Source organism: Molossus molossus, unplaced genomic scaffold (genome assembly GCF_014108415.1).
Source record: "Molossus molossus isolate mMolMol1 unplaced genomic scaffold, mMolMol1.p scaffold_m16_p_17, whole genome shotgun sequence".
Classification (NCBI taxonomy): Eukaryota; Metazoa; Chordata; class Mammalia; order Chiroptera; family Molossidae; genus Molossus; species Molossus molossus.
The window spans coordinates 30,680,810-30,705,003 of record NW_023425352.1 but is presented as its reverse complement, the minus strand read 5'-3'; the positions used below and the strand labels follow the sequence as shown (position 1 = coordinate 30,705,003).

Genomic DNA, 24,194 nt, shown 5'->3' with positions numbered 1-24,194 from the left:
CAAATAGCATTTCCCCAGGCCTGATCCCCAGGGGGGACATGTAGGAGGTGGCCAATCGATGTTCTCTCTCATCATGTTTCTATTTCTCTCTCCCTCTCACTTCCTCTCTCTCTAAAATCAATAAAGGAAAAAAAATTTAAAAACACATTTATAATAAATAAATAACTAATAATATCTCTTTAGTGAAAACCATCCTGTATTAGAGGGAATCTCTCATTTTTCCTGCCTAGTACTTATCACAACTTTTGAGTATAAAAAATGTTTGTTTCACATATTTATTGTCTCTCTCTCTCTCCTACTAGAGTGAACCCTCAGAAAGGAGACAGAACACACCTAGCCCAACATCTGACCCAGAGAAAGCACACAAACACTTAATGAATGAAATTAGGGTGGACCACCAAGAACCCCTCCTTCCTTATTTCTTTGGTCACTTTCTCTCAAAGGTGAAAAACTAGTGATCTTATTCCCCTTACCATGTCCTGTGCTCAAATTTTCCTATTACTATAAACAGTAACATTTCATAGATTATAATTATGAGCAATCAAAAACTTCTTCAGCTGTCCATGTTCACTCTAGAACCACCCGTTCCTTTAGACAAGAAAGCTCACATAATTAGGTTTGAATGAGCAGGATGGCTTGTTTGCACCACGGTTTCACTGATATAGCTGATCTCTCCTCCCTCGGCCAGGCTTTGGCACAAAGACCCAATTCCAAATTGGTACACAAGTTTTTTACTGAATTTTTAGAACCATTGTTCAACTAAGTCATCCATTAATGTCAATAAATTTTTATGGGTTAAATATACACCGAAGTACATTTTACAATAATAACTCAATAGTAAAGTAACTCCAATCATTATTTGTATTCATTCACTTACAGTTTAAAAAGATCTTTTTAATTTTTCTTGCTGCTCTTTAAGTAAGAAATTCTGTTAAACATCAAGAGCACTGCCACACACCTGACATATCTACATATGGAAAGAAGTCTCCCAGGGTTCATAAAAATTCATGTACAATGAAAAACACGACCTATATTTTAATCAGGCGTGCTAAATGTAAGGCAAAGATCTTGCATGATACTATCTGTTAGACTAGGTTCTATTAAGGGCTGTAATTGTATAGGAAAACACATATCAGAGCTTGTGAAAAGCAGAATACTCCTGAAAGAAAATGCCCAGTTCTCTGGTGTTCTTTTGATTCCATGAGGGAAATAAACGTTTGTCTACTAGAATACATCTCTACAGTAAAAATGAATGTCAATAGAAAATATAACTGGATATTTAAATACTTTATATACAATCAATATTCATTTTCAAATCCTATTCTTTCTAACATATCTAATTCTCCTTCTTCCCTAACTACTTCTGCTTCAACTGCACTACAGGAAGCACTTGCTTTGTCAAAGAGTCTACCCTCTAATACTTGTTTCCCGTCTAAGCCTTCTGCTGATGCCCAAGTTCTCTCTGGTTTTCATTATTTGTTTCACGAAACCCTCCTTCTAAAGCCTGACATATCTGTGCTTAGGAGTCTTACCCTCTGTTTTAAAAACCATTCATCAGGGCAGCACAGACCATCTCGTCGCCAACTTCTCTTCTCCAGCTGGCCCCACTGCATATACACGGTGACCTATTTTCCAAGCATCTGGTCATGCCAATCTCACCTCAAGCCTTCTTTTAAGCTGAATCACATACCTAGAGTTCCTTGCTTTCCCCTCCTCTTCCATCATCCAAAGAGTTCCTGAAATTCTACCTATTCTAGGAAGCTTTTCCAGGTTTATCAGGAGAGGTGAAAGATTCTAGTGGCCTAATTCTTGCTGATAGATCTCGAAACTGTCAGATAATTCCTTTTGCTTTCTATTCCTAAAATATTTACCAACATATACAGGGTGGGGCAAAAGTAGGTTTACAGCTATGAGTATGTGAAAGTTTATTCTTATATTACTATTTATTAATTATTGTATTATTTACCATACAAACTACTGTGAACTTACTTTTGCCTAACTCTGTATATATAATGCATAGAATATGAGTAATAGCAAATCTTTTAAAAAGTAATTTTTTTTAAATTGAGTTTAGAGAGAGGAAGGGAAAGGGAGAGAGAGGGAGAGAGAGAGAGAGAACCATTGATGTGAAAGAGAAACACCAACCAGTTGCCTCCCATATGCACCCTAACTGGGGATCAAACCCTAAACTTGGGTATGTGCCCTGACCAGGAATGGAACCCAAGACCCTTGAGTATACAGGACAACACTCTAGCCAACTGAGCCACACTGGCCAGGGCGAGTTATAGCAAATCTTAATCAGAGATAGAATAAAATAACATACATCAGCAAGCTTACTTTTTATGCTTTTGGGGGAAAGTCTAAATTTGGTTTGAAGGAAACAAATCAAGCATTAATATAATCTCTGGTCACATAAATATATGAGCATGAGAAAATCTGCCAGTTCATCTAATTTATACTATGCAGCATTGGCCCAGATGAGTATATTTCATATAATGAAAGTGGATATGAGGTACACCTGCCCCATCCCACATGGCTTTGTCACTGCATTTAAGGAAGATGACTTTTCTATTTTTTGCCTGTCCTTTTTTCGTTTCAGAAAGTCAACATTCAGTCTTTTATTATTCTCTCCTTCACCCCCACCCCACACACTCATTCATTCTCTCTCCCTGTTACTATCTTCTTCATCTATAAGTATCAAACTGCAGACTCACAGACAGCAGGGATCAAGTCATCTAGGCAGTGTTTAGCTTAGCATTTATTTTTTATCCTCATCCAAGGACATTTTTCCATTTTTTGTTCAGATAGAGTTGGGGGGAGAGAGAGGAAGAGAGAGAGAAACATCAATGTGAAAGGGATACATCGAGTGGCTGGCTACCTCTCACACTACTCAACCAGGGCCGGGGACGTGCCCACAGCGGGAACCGAACCGGGTCTCTCTGGACCTCAGGTCGACACTCTAACTGCTGAGCCAAACTGGCCAGGGCTAGCTTAGCATGTCATGCAAAGACGATTGTGGCTTCTGAAAACAATTAAGTCAAAACTTACAAATAGATATGAAGAAGGTAACATGGAAATAGGAAGAGTAATCATTTTTTCAGGAGCTTAGAAATTATAGGCGATCTTATATTCTTGTATTTAATATGTTATAATTTGTAAAAATAAAATAATTTGTAAAATATAATGCCAAACTCTGGTCTACATAGATGTGGGGTGTTACTTTAAATAATCCTCGTCACTAAGCATTTGCTAAGTGCTAACTATATATATTACCACAGTGTTAGGCACAAGAGATAACTGTCCTCAAAGAATTTAACTCCAGTTGAAGAATCAGGACACAGAGAAAAGACAGGAAGAATGTAAGGCAGTAGAAGCAGAGGAAAACACTGGTGAAACAGGGAGAAGCCAGATGATAGGGATCCTGAATGGAAATGGGGGGTGGGGGGCGGGGTATGGACAAAGTGGTGTTTCAGAAAGAAGAGATAATACAAATGGAAAGAAGGGGCAAAGGCTGAGAAACTAGCAGGAAAATATTAACAAGATCTGGTGCCTGATCACTTATTAAAAAGGAAAAAGGCTAATTCCCGCCATCTAACCTCCAGATGGTATTCATTTTCCATGTAAAATGTCCATTCCCTATTTCTTCCAGAGAGTGATCATTTTTCTAGCAGCTGAAGAAAAAATATGGTACAAAATGACTCCTAGTAATATTATTTTCTATACTTTAAATTTTAAAATAATTTTGGTTAAAAATATTAAATGGTGCCCTGGCCGGTTTGGCTCAGCGGTTAGAGCGTCGGCCTGCGGTCCTGAGAGACCCGGGTTCGGTTCCCGCTAAGGGCATGTACCTCGGTTGCAGTTTGTCCCCGGCCCTGGTCGGTTGTGCGGGTGGCAGCCACTCGATGTGTTCCTTTCGCATCGATGTTTCTCTCTCTCTCTCTGTTCCTCTCTCTCCCTCCCACTCTACCTGAACAAAAAATGGAAAAATGTCCTCGGGTGAGGATTAAAAAAAAAAAAAAAAAAAAAAAAATTAAATGGTATTTATTTCCATGTTTAAAAAATAATCAACAACACCAAATGTTTTTCTTCACCATGAGATGAAAACAGAACTGACTATATCATTCCACCATGAAAGAAGGTTTCTATAGTAACTCAACTCAAATACATACTAGGTTTCTTCCAATATTCATCCATTCAAATAATATTTACTGTGAAATAAATAAAATACTATGAATTTAATGTTATCTTCTCTTCAGGACTCAACTACAATGTCAGAGACAGCTGATGAATGGTAACCACCATCCAATAAGCAGCCAAAAGACAAAGGTTCCAGATTTGGCTCTGACCTTAACTTGAGATCACACAGTAAGTAAATTACTTCATCTCTCCCAGCTTCTACAAATGAGGACTAAAGCAACTTATATTTCTGGAATGCTCTGGTTTACATGGATAGGTTTTTCTTTTCTATTTTTTGTACTATAACTTCACCAACACTCTTGAAGTTGGAAAAGATTGGTTTTATTACCTCATGATTTACAGATGAGGATACCAGACTTAAGCGGTAAAGCAAAGATTACAACCTAGGTCCCTGACCCTAAATCTCATACTCTTTCGACTACATTAAGCTTACCTACTTCCTAAAATTATTTGAACAAATTACAGATATGGAAATGCTTTAGAAAGGTTAAAGTATTACACAAATAAAAGCAGTATTAATTTGTTTGGGTGTGATCAGGAGGAAATGCATGTTCTATGGGGCCTAGCACCTTTACAAGTTGGGGATCTCTCTTTAACAAAAAGAACACAAAAATAAAGATCTTGGAGGGGGTGCATGAAAGTGAGGTTCCCTGAAACTGAAGCTTCATTAGCTTCAAGATAAATGTGCCTCTGGATATAACACACAGAAAAATTCACCAGCCAAGCTACTAAGATCAAGAATTGCCTTCTAAAACCTAACTTCTGCTTTGAAGTGGTAGGAAAGGAACACAGTTGATACAGGACCAATAAAAATTATATTCCTTCATGATCATTCACAATAAACCATAAAGTAACAACTTCTCAGTAGAAATATTATTTGCTATGTCTTTGTTAAAATTAAAGAACAAATTACCAACTAACAACAACAACAAAATAATGAAAGTATAAGAGAATTAATTTCACTAAAATAATTAAAATAGGGAATCATACCAAACATTAACTGTTTTACACACAGAGAGATATAAACATACACGTACTCATATTTATTCACAATTTGGCAAGCAAAAGATCTCATTAAAATTTTTTTTACCTCGTCTCCGCCCATAGCTCCTGGCTGCATGTAAACACAGAAGAAAACCATGGGTATTTGTATCAAAATGATGAATTTAGAAATAAAAAAAAATATTCACGCAAACTTTTCCTAAATATTCTCAGAACTGATCTGGAGATACTATTTAACTTGACTACAGACATATTATATTTTAAAACCTTTATAAAGCACAAGTTAAATCACAATCTTAAAGGGAAATTCAAGTGGATGTGGCAGCCACTTGAAAAGACACAGAGTGTCAACTTTCACACGTTTCTTAAGGACTTATATTGTGGTCCATTTTCTGTATCAGATGTAGACAGAGTTCTTTTAAATTTTTTCTAACTTACAAATCTTTATTTGTACTAAATATTACCATCAGACATCACCTTTAAAGTGTCATTCTAAACAACTAAAAACTGTAGCATGTGGTGGTTATTCTGAATTTCTACACACACATTTCATAGAATCCCCTGAAAACTGTATAGAAATTCTACACAAAATTATCTCTTGCTTTATAGAATGTTTTTATAAAAATTTCAGTGAAGTTTCTCTTAGTCTCTACAATTACTTTCCACACTGTGTCACAGATGAGGGGAAAACAATATATTTGTTATCTAGAAAGTGAATTGAAAAAGTAGAAAGGGATTGAGATACTGGGTATATCCTAAGTCATGCTGAAAAATAGAGTACTCAAAACTCAAGGCCCATAGAATGTATTGTTACAATGTTTAATAGAGATAGACTGTGGTATCACACATAAACTGCTAAGAGATCCTGTTATCTAAAATGATTTTCAAAGTGTAAAGTTTCTCAAATTGGAAACCTTGGGTTCTATAAAAATATATGAAAACTCTATTTAATCTATTTTTAAAGCATTAAATGTCATAATAGCCCTGGCCGGTTTGGCTCAGCGGTTAGAGCGTCGGCCTGCAGTCCAGAGAGATCCGGGTTCGGTGTCCGCTAAGGGCACCTACCTTTGTTGCAGTTTGTCCCCGGCCCTAGTTGGTTGTGCAGTTGGCAGCCACTCAATGTGTCCCTTTCACATCGATGTTCCTCTCTCTCTCTCTCTCTCTCTCTCTCTCTCTCTCTCTCTCTCCCCCCTCCTTCCCTCCCTCCCTCCCACTCTATCTGAACAAAAAATGGAGAAATGTCCTCAGGTGAGGATAAAAAAAAAAAATGTCATAATAGCTTCAAATAAAAAAAAACGAGGATAATTTGGGGTTGTATATTCAGTATAAAGTAATACTAAAGAAAACTATTTCCCTCTTAGGAAAAGAATTCAGACTTTTCAGCTAGAAAATTCAAATATCAGTTGGATCATCTCAGCTTCTGTCAGTTTCCACTTTTCTTCAGACATACATGCTTATTCAGTTCAAGCTCTACTTTTTCCCCAACTCCTTCTATCACTATGATGCTCAATTTTTATTTTTATTTACTTATTTATCTTAGTCCTCACTTGAGGATATTTTTCCATTGATTTTTAGACAGAGTGGAAGGGGGAGAAAGAGAGAAAGAAACATTGATGTGAGAGAGACACATAAATTGGTTGCCTCCTGCATGACCCTGACCGGGGCCAGGGATCAAACCTGCAACCCTGGTACATGCCCTTGACCAGGAATCGAACCCAGGACCCTTTGTTCCGAGGGCCGACACTCTAACTGTTGAGCCAGGGAATATAACACTCAATATTTTTTTAAAAAATGTCTCCTGAATTTACAAAGCAATTACTGTTTATATCACTTACAAAGAAAATGCTTTACATAAAAAAATTTTTTTTAAACTTTTACACTTTTCATTATTTGGAAGCTGGAATTCATCTTCCCATAGAATGTATAAAAAATGGTAGTTTCCTAGCTTGGCCTCCCAAAAAGCCTACTTCATTTATAATAACATAAGTGAATTAACAATAACAACACTCAAAAAGAGATTAAAGAGGTTTTGACATCCTACCACTTATTTCTTTGTCCCTTCCTCCATCTCCAGTGATGTCATACTATCCAACAGCCCCACTGCAAAAATCTCTACTTAGAGAAAAAATAAAGCATTCCATATTTCAAAATTATTCATTTCTCTCCCAAACAACAAATTTCCACTCTTTAATTATATCTGATTTCTAACCAGATACTCAATGAAAAAGAATCTGATTACAATACTTAGGTACAAATGATTCATCAGACCTTAAGACCCCAAAGGACAAATAAGTATACTGTTCACTCAAGTCTTCCTCTGCTGAATATTCAGTAGTAGAAAACAATAAGTGAATAGATCCAGACGGGCTTTGGATGGGGAGGAGCATCCTGAATTGAGGAGTGGGGAAGATTTGGAAAAGATATACTGGGAGTTGTAATGAAAACTTCATGATTTTCATAGATACTTCTCTTTTTTCATTCTAATCAAGGACAGTAAATTGGTTCATGTCAGCCTGGGGACTCTGATGTCACAGAGGCAAGATGGCATATGGAACAGGCAGCCAATTTAGTAATCTCAGATGCTTCCATTTGCTTTCTTTATTCATTATGGAATTTAATTATATGCTACCTTAGTTCTAATTTCAGTATTTTATCTATGATCTCCATGGTGATTACTATTACAGCAGCTAAAACTTAATGAGGTACTTACTATATGCTAGGAACAGTTCAAAATGCTTGACACATACTAACATCATCAATATACCCCACAACTTTATGACATAAGTATTCCTAGACTCTTCTCTCCAATGAGGAAAATGGGACACAGAATTAAGTATCTCACCTAAAATCACAGCCAGGAAGTGGTAAACTTGGAATATAAACCTAAGCAGTTTGGCTCCTGATTCCACACTTTTAATCACCACACTATACTGTTAAATCCCTAGAGAGCAAATTCAGTATCTTCTACTCCTTTTAATATTTTCTAATGAACCTGGCAGAATGTTCTGTATTGAGCTGGTATTCAACAAATATGGCTTGTTAGCTAAGTATGCAATCAAGGGAGGGAGGAATATATGCCATGATCGCCTTTAGAATGTAGGCCATCTCTACTGGTGATTAAAAATTTGCTCATATGAGGGCCATTTGCAAATAGACTAATTAGAGTCAAACGTTTCCCTAAGGGAGAGGTAATGAAATGAACACCAAGTAGAGAAATTTGAGAGCACAAAGGTAGTCCTTTCCCATGAAAGCAAATATGAATTTTAAACAAGAAAGAATATTGAACACATAAATTTAAATGAGCCAGCACAAAACAATCCCACGTAGGAACAAAAGGGAGTAATTCCATCTATATAATACATTCTATGCTAGTATAGATTTATATCAGATATAATAAGATGTGATATACTTTTTAAAAAATTTTTTTGTTCTTTATTGATTTTAGAGAGAGAGGAAGGTAGAGGGAGAGAGAGATAAAAACATCAATGAGAGAGAACATCAATGGGCCGCCTCCTGCATGCCCCCTACTGGGGAATGGGCCCATAACCTGGGCATGTGCCCTGACTGGGAATTGAACTGGCGACCTCTTGGTGCATGGGTTGCTCAACCACTGAGCCACATCCGCTGGGAAGATGTGATAGTACTTTTAAAGTCCTATCTACCTCCTCAAAGACCTTTAATTCTTGATTATTAATCATCATCATCATTACAGATAAAATTATTCTACCATTTCATATGCATTAAACAATTTTAGATCTCATAAAAATTACATTTAATTTTTAGAAGTCAAAGTAGTGGTTACCCTTGGCTAGCAGTATTAACTGAAAGGGAGCCTGAGTGGAGTTCTGGCGTATTGGTAATGTTTTGGTCTTGATCTAAGGACTGGTTATATACATGACTGTGTTCAATTTGTGATAATGCATGAAGCTATATATTTATGATCTGTGCACTGTTTGGTATGTATCTTATACTTCAATAAAAAACAAAAATATTATAAATTTTTTAGAATGATTCACTGGGATAAAAGGTTAAAACAGTAATATAGAAAATCCAAAGTGCTATAATTTTGTAGTCTTTGAATCATAAACCTGAATAATCCAAAGTTGAAAAAAAATTAAAGAATTATTTTCAATCCATCAAAATAAATATAAATGGTCAGATTGAGGCATCTCTGCTGAGGGTCACACTGAGCTGCAAGCTGCTTCAGGGGAGTCTTTAGGAATCAACAACACGGAAGACATCAAAACCAGAATCAAGAGCTACCAGACTGCCCCTTTTGACAGCCACTTCCCCAACCCGAACCAGACCAGGAACTGCTGGCAGAACCAGCTGGACTTCCACCACCGTTAGAAGGCAGTGACCATTGTAAGGGGTGATATCTCCATGTGCGAATGGTACCAGTGTGTGTACAAGTCCCTCTGCGCCATATCCTGGGTGTCGGCCTGGGGTGACCTTCGGCAGAAGGCACGCTTCCTAAGATCTAAACTGGCTCTGCCCTGCTTCTCTATCTCCTATCTTTCTCCCAGGGAGGTGAAGGGGGACCTGGGTATATCTCACCTGGGATCCTGAATCATGGTTTAGCTAATAATAAATACTAGTTGAAAAAGTGTAAAACACACACACACACGGCATGAGGCAAAAGTAGGTTTACAATTATGAGCATGTGAAGAGTTTATTCTTGTATTATTAATTAATTATTGTATTATTTTCTGTATGAACAACTGTAAACCTACTTTTGCCCCACCCTGTATATATATAAAGGTACATGTAGTTGGCAGTGGGATAGGCCTGAGTTATTCTAAAAATAAGTTTACATGATCAATGACTAGTACATTGTGAATGACACTCTCATGTAAATGGAATGGTGCTTTGTTAGCCATTTGAGGCAAAGCAGAAAAGGGATCATCTGTTACTCCTTATGACTTGGCCTGCACTTGGTTTAAAATGACTGCACTCATGCATATGATTCCCCAAGGGCATGTTATAATCTGATTTTACTAATCTCAAGTAATTCTTCAACTACATGGATTCATCCAAATTTGCTGAAGTTTCTTTAAGCAAAGTAACATTATATATAGGTTCCACTAGAGGCTCAAAGACAAAGGGCCGTAGGGAGATAGGTATCTCGCCTCTATTGTGGATCAGGAGAGCATGCACTATTTTCAGGAACTTAATCAGAGTCCCTGGGATTCTGTATTGATGAAAAACAGATGAACAAGATACAAAGAACTTAATAACATTTTATTACTGGTTTGGAAATATCTGTCATGACTAGTAAAAGTGAACTACAGAAACAAAAACAAATTAATTTCTTTCCTTGCAATAAAATCAGTTTCTTAAAAACACCTTGCAAACTTATTTTTTGAATACCACTTCAGTATGCAAAATTAAATTCTATTCAAACATCTAATGGTCCCTTTCCAGCTTCCATCTAAGTATTAGCAGTGCAAAAAACTCCACCAAACATGAGTTAAGATCTTAAAGCTAGTAAAAGAACGTCCCCTTTTCCCTAATTAGATTGTAAATTCCCAAAGAGCAGGAATGATGGAGTTATCTCAAAAATGCTCCTCTTCGATCTTTGTCTTTATAATGGTAGGTAACAGAGTTTTAGGCAAGTGATTCTCAAATCTGACAAACTATAATTTAGAAGATAAATTTCTCTATAAACAACATGAACTTAGCAGGTAAAAATGATGCTTGAAGGGATAGGATACACTCATCTGCTACATTTACATAAGTATTTGGATGTTTTAAAATCTCTTCTTCCTACCCTTCTCTCTGACTCTTACACATTTTTCTCAGAAAAATCTTTCCTAGAAAGTAACACTAATAACTGGCAAGCATAAATAATACTAGTGTTATTGACATACTTTACAAAAGAGAATAAATATCATGAAGTAAAATATAATAATCTATTGTCCGGCTGGTGTGGCTCAGTGGTTGAGCGTCGACCCATGCACCAAGAGGTCACCCGTTCGATTCCTGGTCAGGACACATGCCTAGGTTGTGGGCCCAATCCCCAGTGGGGAGCATGCAGGAGGCAGCCAATCAATGTTCTCTCTCATCAATGTTTCTCTCTCTCTCTCTCCCCCTCTCATTTCCTCTCTCTGTAAAATCAATAAAGGAATAATAATAATAATAATAAAAACCTATTGATGTTTTATCACGCACCAGGCACTGTATGCTAAATACGTAACACGTCTGTTCTAATTCCCAAAACTATCATAACATACATTTCCAGATGGACAAACTGAGGCTCAGGAAGATTACTGGCCCCAGGTTATTCAGCTACTACAACAGCAAAGCTGGGACTGAATCCAGGTCAACACTGCCTCTATTGTGTTTATTCTTTTTTTCCCTTTAATTTGAAGTATTATTTATATCCATTATTTATATTCAATAAAAGTCAACCACTCTTAAGTGTACAGTTTGATCAGTTTTGGTAATAATACAGTCACATAGCCCTGGCTGGTTTGGTTCAGTGGTTAGAGCATCAGCCCTCGGACCAAAGGGTCATGGGTTCAATTCCTGGTCAAGGGCACATACCTGGGTTGTAGGTGTGACTCCTGGCCCTGGTCGGGGTCATGCAGGAGGTAACCAATTGGTGTGTCTCTCTCACATGGATGTCTCTCTCCTTCCTTCCCTCTCTCCCAGTATCTCTCTAAAAAAAAAAAAAAAGTCAATGGAAAAATATCCTCAGCCCTGGCCGGTTTGGCTCAGTGGTTGGAGCGTCGGCCTGCGGTCCTGAGAGACCCGGGTTCGGTTCCCACTAAGGGCACGTACCTTGGTTGCAGTTTGTCCCTGGCCCTGGTCGGTTGTGTGGGTGACAGCCACTCGATGTGTTCCTTTCACATCGATGTTTTTCTCTCTCTCTCTGTTCCTCTCTCTCCCTCCCACTCTACCTGAACAAAAAATGGAAAAATGTCCTCGGGTGAGGATAAAAAAAAAAAAGAAAAATATCCTCAGGTGAGGATTAACAACAACAACAAAATAATAATAATAATAATAATAATAATAATAATAATAATAATGTCATGTAACCACTACCATTATAATCAAGATATAGAACAGTTCATCTCCCTAAAAAATTTCCTTGTGCCCTTTTGCTGTTGATCCCATCCCCCAACCCACGGACCCTGGCAACCATTTATCTGTTTTCTGTGATATAATTTTGTGTACCCTTTTGACAACTTTACATTAACGGAATCAATGTTCTTGACTTCCTTTATGTATCATAGTAATTCTGAGATTTATCCATGAAGTTGCCTGTATTACTATTTCATTTCTTTTTATTGCTGAGGATTCCAAAGTATGGAAATATCACAATTTACCCATTCACCAGTTGTTATGGACTGAAATACGTCCCCCGCAAAATTCATTCACTATAGCCCTAACTCCCAATGCAATTGTTTTTGAAAATAAGGTCTTTAAAGAAGTAATTCAGGTTAAATGAGGTAATAGGATAGAGCCCTGATCCAATAGGACTGGTGCCCTTGTAAGAAAAGGAGGTACTAGGACTGCCCATTCATAGAGAAAGGCCATGTGAGGTCAAAGAAAGAAGGCAGCCATCTGCCAGGTAAGGAGAGAGGCCTCAGGAGAAACCAACCCTGCTGGCACCTTCATCTTGGACTTTCAACCTCCAAAACTGTGAGAAAATAAATTTCTGTTTTGTTATGGAAGTCCTAGTAAAGTAATACACTGGTTGATGGACATTTGAAAAGCCCTTACTCTTAAACACCAAGATTAAAGAGCCAGAATTTCAAACATATAAAGTCCTTAAAGTATCCAGAAATTCCTTTATAATTTCCACAAACTTTACCATTCTCTAAGTGTTTGCTTTTAGCAACATAATCTAAGATGAATAAAAAAAAACTTCCCAAACCTTGTTTTATTTCATTATTACTACCACAGCACTACTGTTTTCTATTAATCATTATACTTAAAGCTGTTATTTTTATGAATTAAAATCAGTATTTTAATAGGGTATTTTTATGAATTGGTCAGAAAATCCAATTGTCATTAATAATTGGAAACTGTATCCTGCATTCTAAACAACTAAACTTTTGCCAACATTCTGCTTCATTGTTTATAAAATCTTACAGGAAACCTAGAAATCTTTACTAAATCTCCCAAACAAAACAGAAATTACTTCGGTAAGCAACACAAAGATGCTCTACCTGGTTCAGCTAGAATACCTTAATCAAGAGTTAAGGCACAAGAATAAAAAGGTTCACTTCAACCTCTTCCAATCTTTTTTTTTCTTCAAGCTTTTTTTTAAAGTAGCAGAACCTTCTTTCCTCCAAAAAATGAACCCCAACAAACATGAGATATTTGTTTCCTGAACAAGGCTATTCAGGTCAAAGCAGCACAGGGACCCCAAAGCCCCACCTGTCAGGTATCTTTCTCCCACAGTGGCTCTTAAAGTACCTCCCTGGATGCTTGGGTTCCATAGAACGTGACTGGAAAACTAAAGACCAATATTCCATTGCAGGGCCACTCTTACTAGCTGGAAAGTCCTTTCTTACACTTGCCTCTCTATTATCCTTAACCACAGACCCTGGACTAATCCTACAATTTTATTTAAGGGCCATTACTCTATTTCCTTTGGTTGTCTCTTTTCTATAATGAAGGTATATTTAGCTATTCTTCATAAGATATGGTTTTTCACACCCCATATCATCCTGAGCATTCATCTTTGGATAAATCTAGTCTTCCAGTAAGATAGCACGTGTCTGTCCAAGCTTCTCATGAGAATATCCAAGGTCCGTTACCAGCTGACCCTAAGACCTTTCAGGTTCTCATTTGTACCACCCCACACATCAGACCCACATATTCCAGTCACACCAATTCAACCCACTCTTCTGATAATATCATACAGGGTGGAGCAAAAGTAGTTTTACAGTTGTTCATTTGGAAAACAATACAATAATTAATAAATAATAATACAAGAATAAACCGTGTTTCATGTTCTCACAACTGTGAACCTACTTTTGCCCAATCCTGTATAAGTACCATCCAGTTAGCACAAGAATCTCGATACCCACATCTTGACATCTCTTCTTCTCTGCTCCCTAGGAAGCCCCTAACCCCCTTGTTCATTTCCATACACCATTTTCCTGTCTTGTCCGAAAGGCAGTTCAAGGTTTTGCTATTCCATCTTGTGGTGTCCGCACACACCTAGTATTAAGTTACTGTTTAAATGACATTTACCATATAGGTTACTAATAACAGAACCTCTCAATCTGTAGCATGTTATCAAAGTAATCATTCCAAACTTCTAGGTCCATTTCCTAAATTCCTAATTAAAACAAGAAAAAAAATCTTCAAAATCTGTATGTCTGACAAGATTTCTCTGGAAACAAACCACATCCACTTACTTCAGGTAATTCTATGCACCTTCATACCCGTGGCCTAATAGCATTCCACAGAGAAAAATTAGCTACCACCCTACTTTTATTTCAGTAGCACGTTGCTAAATGACATAACTGCCGCCCCCTAAAAGCAAGAAATCAAAAAAGTCATGAGGATTCTAATCACATAACAGAGTATGTTATATTTTTATATACCTCAATCTGTCCAAATCAGGTCTGAAATTGCCTACTACAAAGGTATGCACCCAAATATCTGGCATACTTTCTCAAAGAAACCATCTTCTCTGAATTACTATGCCAAAATCTCATGAGGTCTCTTCAAACTTTACATAAATGTTAAATTTCTAGATTGTTCAGGATGGTCAATACTTGCTAATGTTACATTTCCAAACCCACAAATAACATAGGGGATTATTCCAGAGAGAAGAGACAGTGAACAAAATGGGTGCTAGTGTGCTCAGGAGCCTAACCAGAACAAAGGCCTGTGCTCCCCACCCACCCCACCTCGTCAGCGCTCCTTGTCTCCTCCCTAGCAACAAGGCTCCTCTCCTGTGGGAAGGAGGGTTTCCCTCATGGAACAAAGTTATGGAAAGGACTCAGCCTGAAATTTTGGGAAGAGCTCCAGCAACATAAGAGCTGCTCGTTTCCATCATTCCTGCCCTGATCTCTCAAACAAGCTTCTTCTTCTGACCTGAACTTGGAAAAACCTCAGGGAACAATAAAAACAGACCAAGCCTTGAGGGGAAAGTAAGAATAGGAAGGAATGGATGGGCACAGCCCTTATACTACTGGATTCTTCATGCTCAGATAAAGACAGACATTGGCAGGGGGTAGGAGGATGGCACTGGATCTATGAAGAGGTAACTCCTAATTGTGGTCTTTTCCATCCACCCCTCACTCACCCTCTACAACCAGATTTTATCCCAGATCAATTAAATTTCAGTCTTTAGTGTGGGGTCACAGGTATTTTCTACTTTGGTTCCCATTTTGGTTGTATAGCCAGTATTAAAAATTACAGCTATCTCAAAAAAAAAAAAAAGGGTGGAAGGGGTAGAAGAAGGAAGGAACAGAGAATAGTATTTGTTAGGTGCATATTTCTTGGTAGGTTTGGTAACAGGAGCATTGTACACTTAACCTTAAGACTTGTAAAGAAAAGGTTAATATGGACATTTTAAATAAAAACCAGGTAACCTGCCCAAGGTCACGCAGCAAATAAGTAATGGATCAAGGATTTAAACCCAGATCTGTTTGCCACCCAGTCCCCCAAAAAACTGCATTATTTCCACTATATACTAGGCTGAAAAAAAAACCCCACATAACTTTAGTCAGATAACAAAGGTATATGTGTGTGGAGAGCTAACAAAAGAAGGCAAAGTTTCATCTACTTAAGTTTACCTAGGGATCATCTGCATACCAAGTCTTTGAAAGTCTTAGATTGCCAGTCTACATCAACTAGAGGCCTCATTGGAAGTATGGTCAAAATTCCTGCCACTAACATGGAAGACTATGTTCTGAAAGTAAAACTGATCCTTTTGGAAGTACACAGTACACTAATTCTCCACAATTAATAAAGTATTATTTAGCTAACTCCTATAAAGGAGCTAAATGAAACCTGAGTGATCTTTCTATGAAAACCAAAAGATCATACTGGATTAAGGGACTGGTTGGCAGAATAAAGTGGGTGTCTAAGCCATAGATGGTTATTTGCTGGCTGTATGACATCAGCAAGTTCCTTTGCCTTTTTTAGAAAATGAAGACATTGCCATGCTTTTTTGTTTTGTTTTGTTTTGTTTTGATCCTCACCCAAGGATATTTTTCCATTTTTTGTACAGATAGAGTGGGAGGGAGACAGAGGAAGGGAGAGAGAGAGAGACATCGACGTGAAGGGACACATCGAGTGGCTGCCACCCGCACGACCAACCAGGGCCGGGGACAAACTGCAACCGAAGTACGTGCCCTTAGCGGGAACCGAACCCGGGTCTCTCTGGACCGCAGGCCGACGTTCTAACCGCTGAGCCAAACTGGCCAGGGCCATTGCCATGTTTTAAACAAGGGTGTAATAAGGATGAAATGAATGACCATCATTCTCAACTTTCCTATCCAAGTGGCCCAAAGGCAAAGGAAAATGAATCATGGACAATTCTTTTTAAAGATTTTTTTTAATAAATTGAGTTTAGAGAAAGAGGAAGGGAGAGGAAGAGAGAGAAACACTGATGTGAGAGTGAAACATCCATCAGCTGCCTCCTGCACACCCTCTACTGGGGATCGAGCCTGCAACCCAGGCATGTGCTCTGACTGGGAATCAAACCAGCAACCTTTCGGTGCACAGCACAATGAACCAAGCCACACAGAACAGGGCATCATAGAGCATTCTTAAAACTTGTTTAAATCTAGAAAACCCTTTGAAGTCTCCAGATGTATCATAAAAATTGCATTTCAGTTTCATACACTATACCACATAGCCGTATCTGTTTGGATATGAGAACAGTCCTGGAGTAAAACTGGTGCTCAAGGAAAGTGGGTTTGGACCATGTCCTGACAAACTTCTATAAGCATTACAAAGGCACAGGGGTCTGTGAAAGCACTTTGTCAACTGTTAATTGTTAGATCCATATATGTTATTACTATCTTCTAAAAGGAAGAGAGAAAACGAATCTTCAGGAAGGAACTAAGGTAGATTGGATATTCCCTAAGGCTGTTACACTGTGTTTTACAGTCTTTCTCAGATATCTTTCTCTCTCTCCCGGTCTCCCATACTGAGTACCTATTTCATGGGCAAGGCACTGCACTTGAAACCAGTGAAAAGCTGTGAATAAAACCTAGTCTCTGCCCTCATGAAGCGTACATATTAAAGAGAAACATCGACATTAAATAGTTAATTACAAGTTTGGTGAGTGCTATAAATGGGAAGTCTGGTTCTACTGCCTATACAAGTACAGAAACTAAACAGGGAAGTCCACAGGGAAAAGTAGGTAACTTTTCGGTTTCCTGCATCTTTATTATTATGTTGAAAACACCCAATTCCTGGCACTTTATACATATTCACACACAAAAAGAACTTCTTCCAAAATACAATAAAATCAAGAATATCTCAGATTTCACTTATTTACAATGTTCAAAGTCAGGTCATGTAGACCAGGTTTATCACAAAGAATTATTAAGCACTCAGAGTATATATAAGATGACAAGTAATATTAGAAAAATCATTTTTCCAAAGACAGTAAATTTGTGTGTTTGTGTTAAACTAATATAAAAAGAATACAACCACTCTTAGTAATTAAGTATTTAAAGCAATGGTTATAACCCTCAACCTGGAGGTAGAAGGTTATGCTCCTGGCTCATTCATGTTACTCTAGCCAACTCTCATAGTCTCTTGAACTTCAGCTTCCCTATTTGTAAAATGAGAATGTTAAAACAATACCCTTAGGTACTCTACTACCATCATGTACAACATCCATTCAAAATAGTTTGAAATTTGAGTACTTGCAAGTTACAGAACATTTACACATCCCTCTAATGACTATTTTTCATATTTTTTCAATGTTTTACTGATTTCTTAGAGAAAGACGAAGGAAAGGAGAGATAGAAACATCAATGTGAAACAGAAACATTGATTGGCTGCCTCCTAGATGCCAACCGGGGATCAAGCTCGCAACCTGGGTATGTGCTCTGACCTGGAATTGAACCGGAACCTCTCAGTTCATGGGACGATACTCAATCCACTGAGCCACACTGGACAGGTTATTTTTCATTTTTAATTAGCCATCATTTATAATGTATTCATACCACAACTGTATATTAATTTTACTTCAAAATCTATTCAGATAGAAATAGCAGCACTGGATCTTGTCATCTAAAAAGTCAAACTAGTCCTGGCCAGTTTGGTTCAGCAGTTAGAGCGTCGGCCTGCAGTACAGAGCGACCCGGGTTCGGCTCCTGCTAGGAGCATGTGCCTTGGTTGCAGTTTGTCCCCGGCCCTGGTTGGTTGTGCGGGCACAGCCACTCGATGTGTCCCTTTCATATCAATGTTTCTCTCTCTCTCTTCCTCTCTCTCCCTCCCATTCTACCTGAACAAAAAATGGAAAATGTCCTTGGGTGAGGATAACAAAAAAGTCAAACTAAAAATCACCAAGTCAGGCATTAACCCTGTACAAGCCCACAACTACTAAACTCAACTCTATACCTCTTAGAGTGTAACAAAAACAAAAGAAATTAGGCATATTGCCAGGTTAAATGGAAGGGGCATACTCTCATAACTAACTTTATTTGGGAAATACCAAACAAGTGGCAGGTCTTAGGGATGGATCAGGATTTCTTCTCCCATCTATGCTTCTATATTCTACAATATTTGAGCACCTAATATTTTCAGGAAAAGCCAAAATTTAGTATCTCTTAGTGTCCTCCCCAAAGGTTGGCCTGATAATTCTTACTAGATTCATGCTCTTAAACAGGAAATACCAGTAGATTCTTCGGCTTTATACAAATCTTGCCAGTCCTTCCACACCCTAAATGTCTATAGGTTTACTGTTTTCTATAGTTGGTATCCTGTCCTCCTCTCCCTAGCTCCATTTTCTGTCTTCGGGATGACATTAGCAGTGGTGATTCTCAGAGGAAAATATAACTGGAAGGTATATACTAGGAACACCAAAAACTGGAAAACAGGCCCATTCAAAGCTAGAAAGTAGTACTGAGAAGTGAGAATGCTCACCATAATACCCGTCTTTCCCATCAAGTCAGGAGAGCTGAGAATATGATGTCTTTTTGCGAGATCAAAGAAGTAAGAAAAGGACAGAACATTTTTTTAAGATACAGTGAATGGTAGCATTATGTAGAGTTAGGAAGCATGGATTTTGCAAAGCAAAAACGTGTAAGAAAGAAGGAATTAAAACTGAGTAACATTTCTTTTGTTTTAAATTTAACCACTGATTGAATTTTCTCAGTAGTCCCTTCCAGTCTGAAAATACAGTTCAACTTCATTCAACCCAGTATCTTTCAATAAACACAAATTCTGAATTAACAGTGTTTCAATGACTTGTGACTTCATGTCAGTTATTCCTATAGGAAGGTTGAGGGAAAGGGAAAGACAGACCAGTCACAGGACAATAATTGTTGGGCTGACAAACAGTAGGCATAAGAAGGAAGACAAAAAATACTCAGATGTGTTTGTGCATGTATTACATATAAAAGTCACCAGATGGGCTGGGCCCTACTATACAAAAGAAATAAAAAAGCTTTATCACAGCAAATATATCAAAGCCTGTAGGTCTCACAAATATCTACCAAAAAGGATATTTTGTTTATTATGATCATTTCAAGTTGCAGTCAACTTTGAAAGAGAACTTATGAAAGTAATATAAATGTCAAACTCTGGTTGTCTTTATGGTTAGCTCTGAGGAGACTACAAGGCAGCAATCAGAGTCATTTGAAGACAGATACACTCTCATGTCCACCATAAAGTTGCAAATATGCATAACTCTTCAACATTTGATACAGATATTGAAAAATGACCTTTTTGGGTTTGTTTAAAAATATTTTTTAAATTGATTTTTAAAGGGAGAGAAAGGGAGCGAGGGAGAGAGAGAGAGAAACATTGATGTGAGAGCAAAACATCGATCGGCTGCCTCCTGCACACCTCCCACCAGGGATCAAGCCCACAACCTGGGTATGTGCTCTGACCAGGAACTGAACCAGCAATCCCTTGGTGCACAGGACGATGCCCAACCAACTGAGCCACTCCAGACATGTCAACCCTATTGGTATTTTAAAATATATTACAAAATCGCAGAATCTTCAGTATGAAAGCAATCATTAAGATAACCTAATTTAGTCCTCTTCTCTTACAGATGAGAAAATTTAGAGGCTAAAAGGGGCATGTTAAGTAACATGCACAAAGTGGAAAGAACATAAACAAAACACCTTATTTAAAAGCAGAGAATTTTCTTTTAGAAAGAAAAAATGTCTTCTAGCTTCATTTTCTTTACACAGAAAATAAAAAATTGTATCCTCTCCCTCTTGCAAAAGAGGACTCACATCATGTCAAATTGGACCTTTTCTCAAATACACTCATTCCTTCAGGCAGACACTACCATGCTGTTCTTTCCTTTAACATTCAACTCGAAATCCCATCACCTAGCTGAAGTGTTTTCACAAGCTTTCACAAACTCGTTGAAGCTCAGCCAGTTAAGCATGCCTATTCATCTTCACTCCAATGTATCTACTTCTAGAGAAAACATTGGAGGTAGCATAATATAACATGTAAAGTTACCCTTCTTTTAGAGATTAGAAAATAGAGGTGAACAGTCTGGAGGGGGTTTTTTTGGTTTTTTTTTTTATCCTCACCCGAGGACATTTTCCCATTTTTTTGCTCAGGTAGAGTGGCAGGGAAAGAGAGGAACAGAGAGAGAGAGAGAAACATCGATGTGAAAGGACACATCGAGTGGCTGCCACCCGCACGACCGACCAGGGCCGGGGACAAACTGCAACCGAGGTACGCGCCCTTAGCGGGAACCGAACCCGGGTCTCTCAGGACCACAGGCCGACGCTCTAACCGCTGAGCCAAACCGGCCAGGGCAGTCTGGAGTTTTTAATGTTTCCAAGACCCTTGAAAAGAGGGGATACTAGCTATTCAGAACAAATGTGCACGAAGTGAATTAGAACCTGCATCACCAAGCACTGCCGGGGTTATCTGCAGTGTTCAGTGGGAGGTAGGTTATATGTCAGAACCAAAAGAAATGTGAAATACATATATTTTATTTTTATCTTTTTATTTGTGGTTAATCCTCACCTGAGGATATTTTTTTATTGATTTTTAGTTAGAGTGGAAGGATGGGAGGGAGAGAAGGAGAGGGAGAGAGAAAGGGAGAGAGAGAGAGAGAAACATGGATGTGAGAGACACACATTGATTGGTTGCCTCCTGCACAACCCCAACCAGGGCCAGCGATTGATCCTGCAACCCAGGAACATGCCCTTAACTGGGAATCGAACCCGAGACCCTTTGGTCCACAGGTTGATGCTCTAACTGCTGAGCCAAACTGGCCCGGGCTGAAATATATTTTTTAGAGATAACCTAAAGGAACTCCACTGGCATTTTAACATCCCTACTCAAGCAAGAGGGAAAGGGGTAATACTGTACACAACCCTAGCTTTACCCAGGATGTCCCTCATGTGTATCAAGAGTTAGCTTGTATATCTGAGAGGATAAGAGTAGACAACCTGATATCACTCATTTGATAGATGAGAAAACTCAAATCAATGACTTGCACAGGTCCTTCCAACAACTGAAAATTTCAGGTTAGATGACATCAGCTGTGGTAATTCTCAGAAGTATAACTGGAAAGGTATACACAAGGAACACCAAAGAATGGGAAATTGGCCAATTTAAACTTAGGCAATAGTACTGAGAAGTGCAAATGCTCACCATGATATCTGTCTTTCCTATCAAGTCAGGAGAGCTGAGAATATGATGTCTTCTGCAAAGTATTTATTTGGTCTACTGACACTGAGAAGGACAATTGATGCCAGCCAAATATTTCTTCCAGTATTAATTAATACAACGACTTGGGGTTAATAAGGTTCTGATGCTCCAGAACTCAATCCAACAATTATTAAGACAAAAATATTTCTAAACTGCAAAGTTGTTGATAACATGTACACTAATGGGAGAACCCTGACATCCGTTTTGAAGCACCTGTTGGCTATCTACCAAAATGAGAAAATTCTGAGTTATGTATAATAAATGGACTTATTCATTCACATTTTCTACCCTACTCCCTTTCTCCCTCCACCTCCCTCCTTTCCTTCTCTTTCCTTACTCCACCCCCATTTGTATTCAGCAGGGGTCAGCAAAGTTCTCTGCAAAGGATCAGATAATAAATAGTTGAGGCTTTTGGGGCTCTACTGTTATAAAACAAAAGTAGCCACAGACAATCCATAAATGAATGGGTGTGGCTGTTTCAATAGAGCTCTTTATAAAAACAGGCAGTGGTGAGATTTGGCCTACAAGGCTGTAGTTTATCAACCCCTGGTATACAGTAGCCGTTCTCAAACTTAAACTTCCATCAGAATCACCTATAGGACTTGTTAATACACAGAATTCTGAGCCCCATCCTTAAAGTTCATGATTCAACAGGTCTGTAGTGGGACCTGAGATTCTGAATTTTTAATAAGTTCCCAACTGATACTGATGCTGCTGGTCCAGGGACCACACCTTGAGAAACAATGGAATAACATAATGGTGTACATTGCACTCATTGAGAGGTTGAAATGTAGTAAACAATTAAAAAGTGGAAATAACATCCTGATAAATCATCATGTAGTAAGTTATATAATGTCTAATCACTGCGTACATACACCTAACACTAATATAGTACTGTATGTCAACTGTAACTGAAAAATAAAAAAGGACTAAAAAGAGAAAAAGGGGAAATAACATGCTGTAAACTTGACTATAATTTTATAGAATAATCACATGAAGACTTACTGTTAAGTGCCATAATATTATCTGTTCCTGGATGATGGAAATTTATTCCCATGCGTCCTGAAAAGTAAAATAATTTCATTTTAAGCACAAAGAAAATAATGCTTAAAATAATTGTTTCAAACACATTGGAAAATATGAACATTACAAAAAGCTAAAACAAATTAATCTATAACAAACAATGCTATCAAAGGCCATAGCAATTACAACAGTTTTAAATCAAGTCATAAAATATACACATGAAAAATCTTAAAACAAAGCGAAAGTCTCAATAACAACAAATAAACAAAACAAAAAAGCAGCTTCCATTATAATCACCTGAAATTTTAATGCATCTCCCACATTCCGATTAAAACATGCCAACTCCCTGAATTAAGCATTTTTTAAACAACCATTCACAGTGCCCTTCAAATTCAAGCAGCAAAATAATGAATTCAAAACAATATAAACTTGAAGCTTAGAGAAAATAGAAAGATAAAGGTTTCATAGTGACAAAAATGCAACAATTATCAGAATGGCAAGAAAGATGGTAAAGTTTATATAATGGGCTGGGGAACAATGACTGACCTAAACATCTAGGGTTCCTATTGCTTCCCCCATCACTAACTAGTTATATAACCTTGGACACGGTGCTTGTCTTCAGACCTTTGTCCTTATAGTAGAAATGGGGATTGCAAACTTCTGCCCATGTTAGTTGGCTAATTGTATTTGTACACCTTCTCTGAGCTAAGAATCATTTTTACAATTTTAAAGGGTTGTAAAAACAAAAATTAAAAAACAAATAATAATGTGCAACAGAGACCATGTGGCCCACACGCCTGAAATATTTACTGTCTGGCCCTTTATAGACAGTTTGCCAAGTTCTGGTCCAAGAAGACAAGAATAAATCAGATGTTTCTACTAATAGCCTCCAAGGTTAAGGGTGGAAGATGTAAACATTTGGTTTGCTTTTTCATTAATTATTTAGGAAAAAGGGGTGGATGTATCAAAAGAAAAATGAAACAGTCCTATATGGAAAAAATGTACTTAGTAAGTTTCCTTGACCAATTTCTGCAACAAAATCATCATTGAAACAATGCTTTTTGTAAAGCTAGTATCTATGAACTTGGCTCTGTAAGGTTTTCATGATGAATTATGTCAAGAGTTCC

At 37.8% G+C, this 24,194-nt stretch overlaps 1 protein-coding gene across 4 annotated transcripts in view; it reads right to left on the bottom strand.

Moving 5' to 3' along the window:
• Positions 1–24,194, bottom strand: part of CPEB3 (cytoplasmic polyadenylation element binding protein 3) — a 200,246-nt gene that overhangs the window by 87,100 nt on the left and 88,952 nt on the right. For 2 of the 4 annotated variants that reach the window (XM_036265381.1, XM_036265382.1), the window contains exons 4-5: positions 23,050–23,106; positions 5,288–5,311 (exon numbers count right to left, since the gene is read on the bottom strand). In XM_036265381.1, the coding sequence (XP_036121274.1) occupies positions 5,288–5,311; positions 23,050–23,106 (81 nt within the window). The remainder of the gene's footprint in view (positions 1–5,287; positions 5,312–23,049; positions 23,107–24,194) is intronic. The other 2 variants (XM_036265384.1, XM_036265383.1) reach the window with 1 other exon arrangement.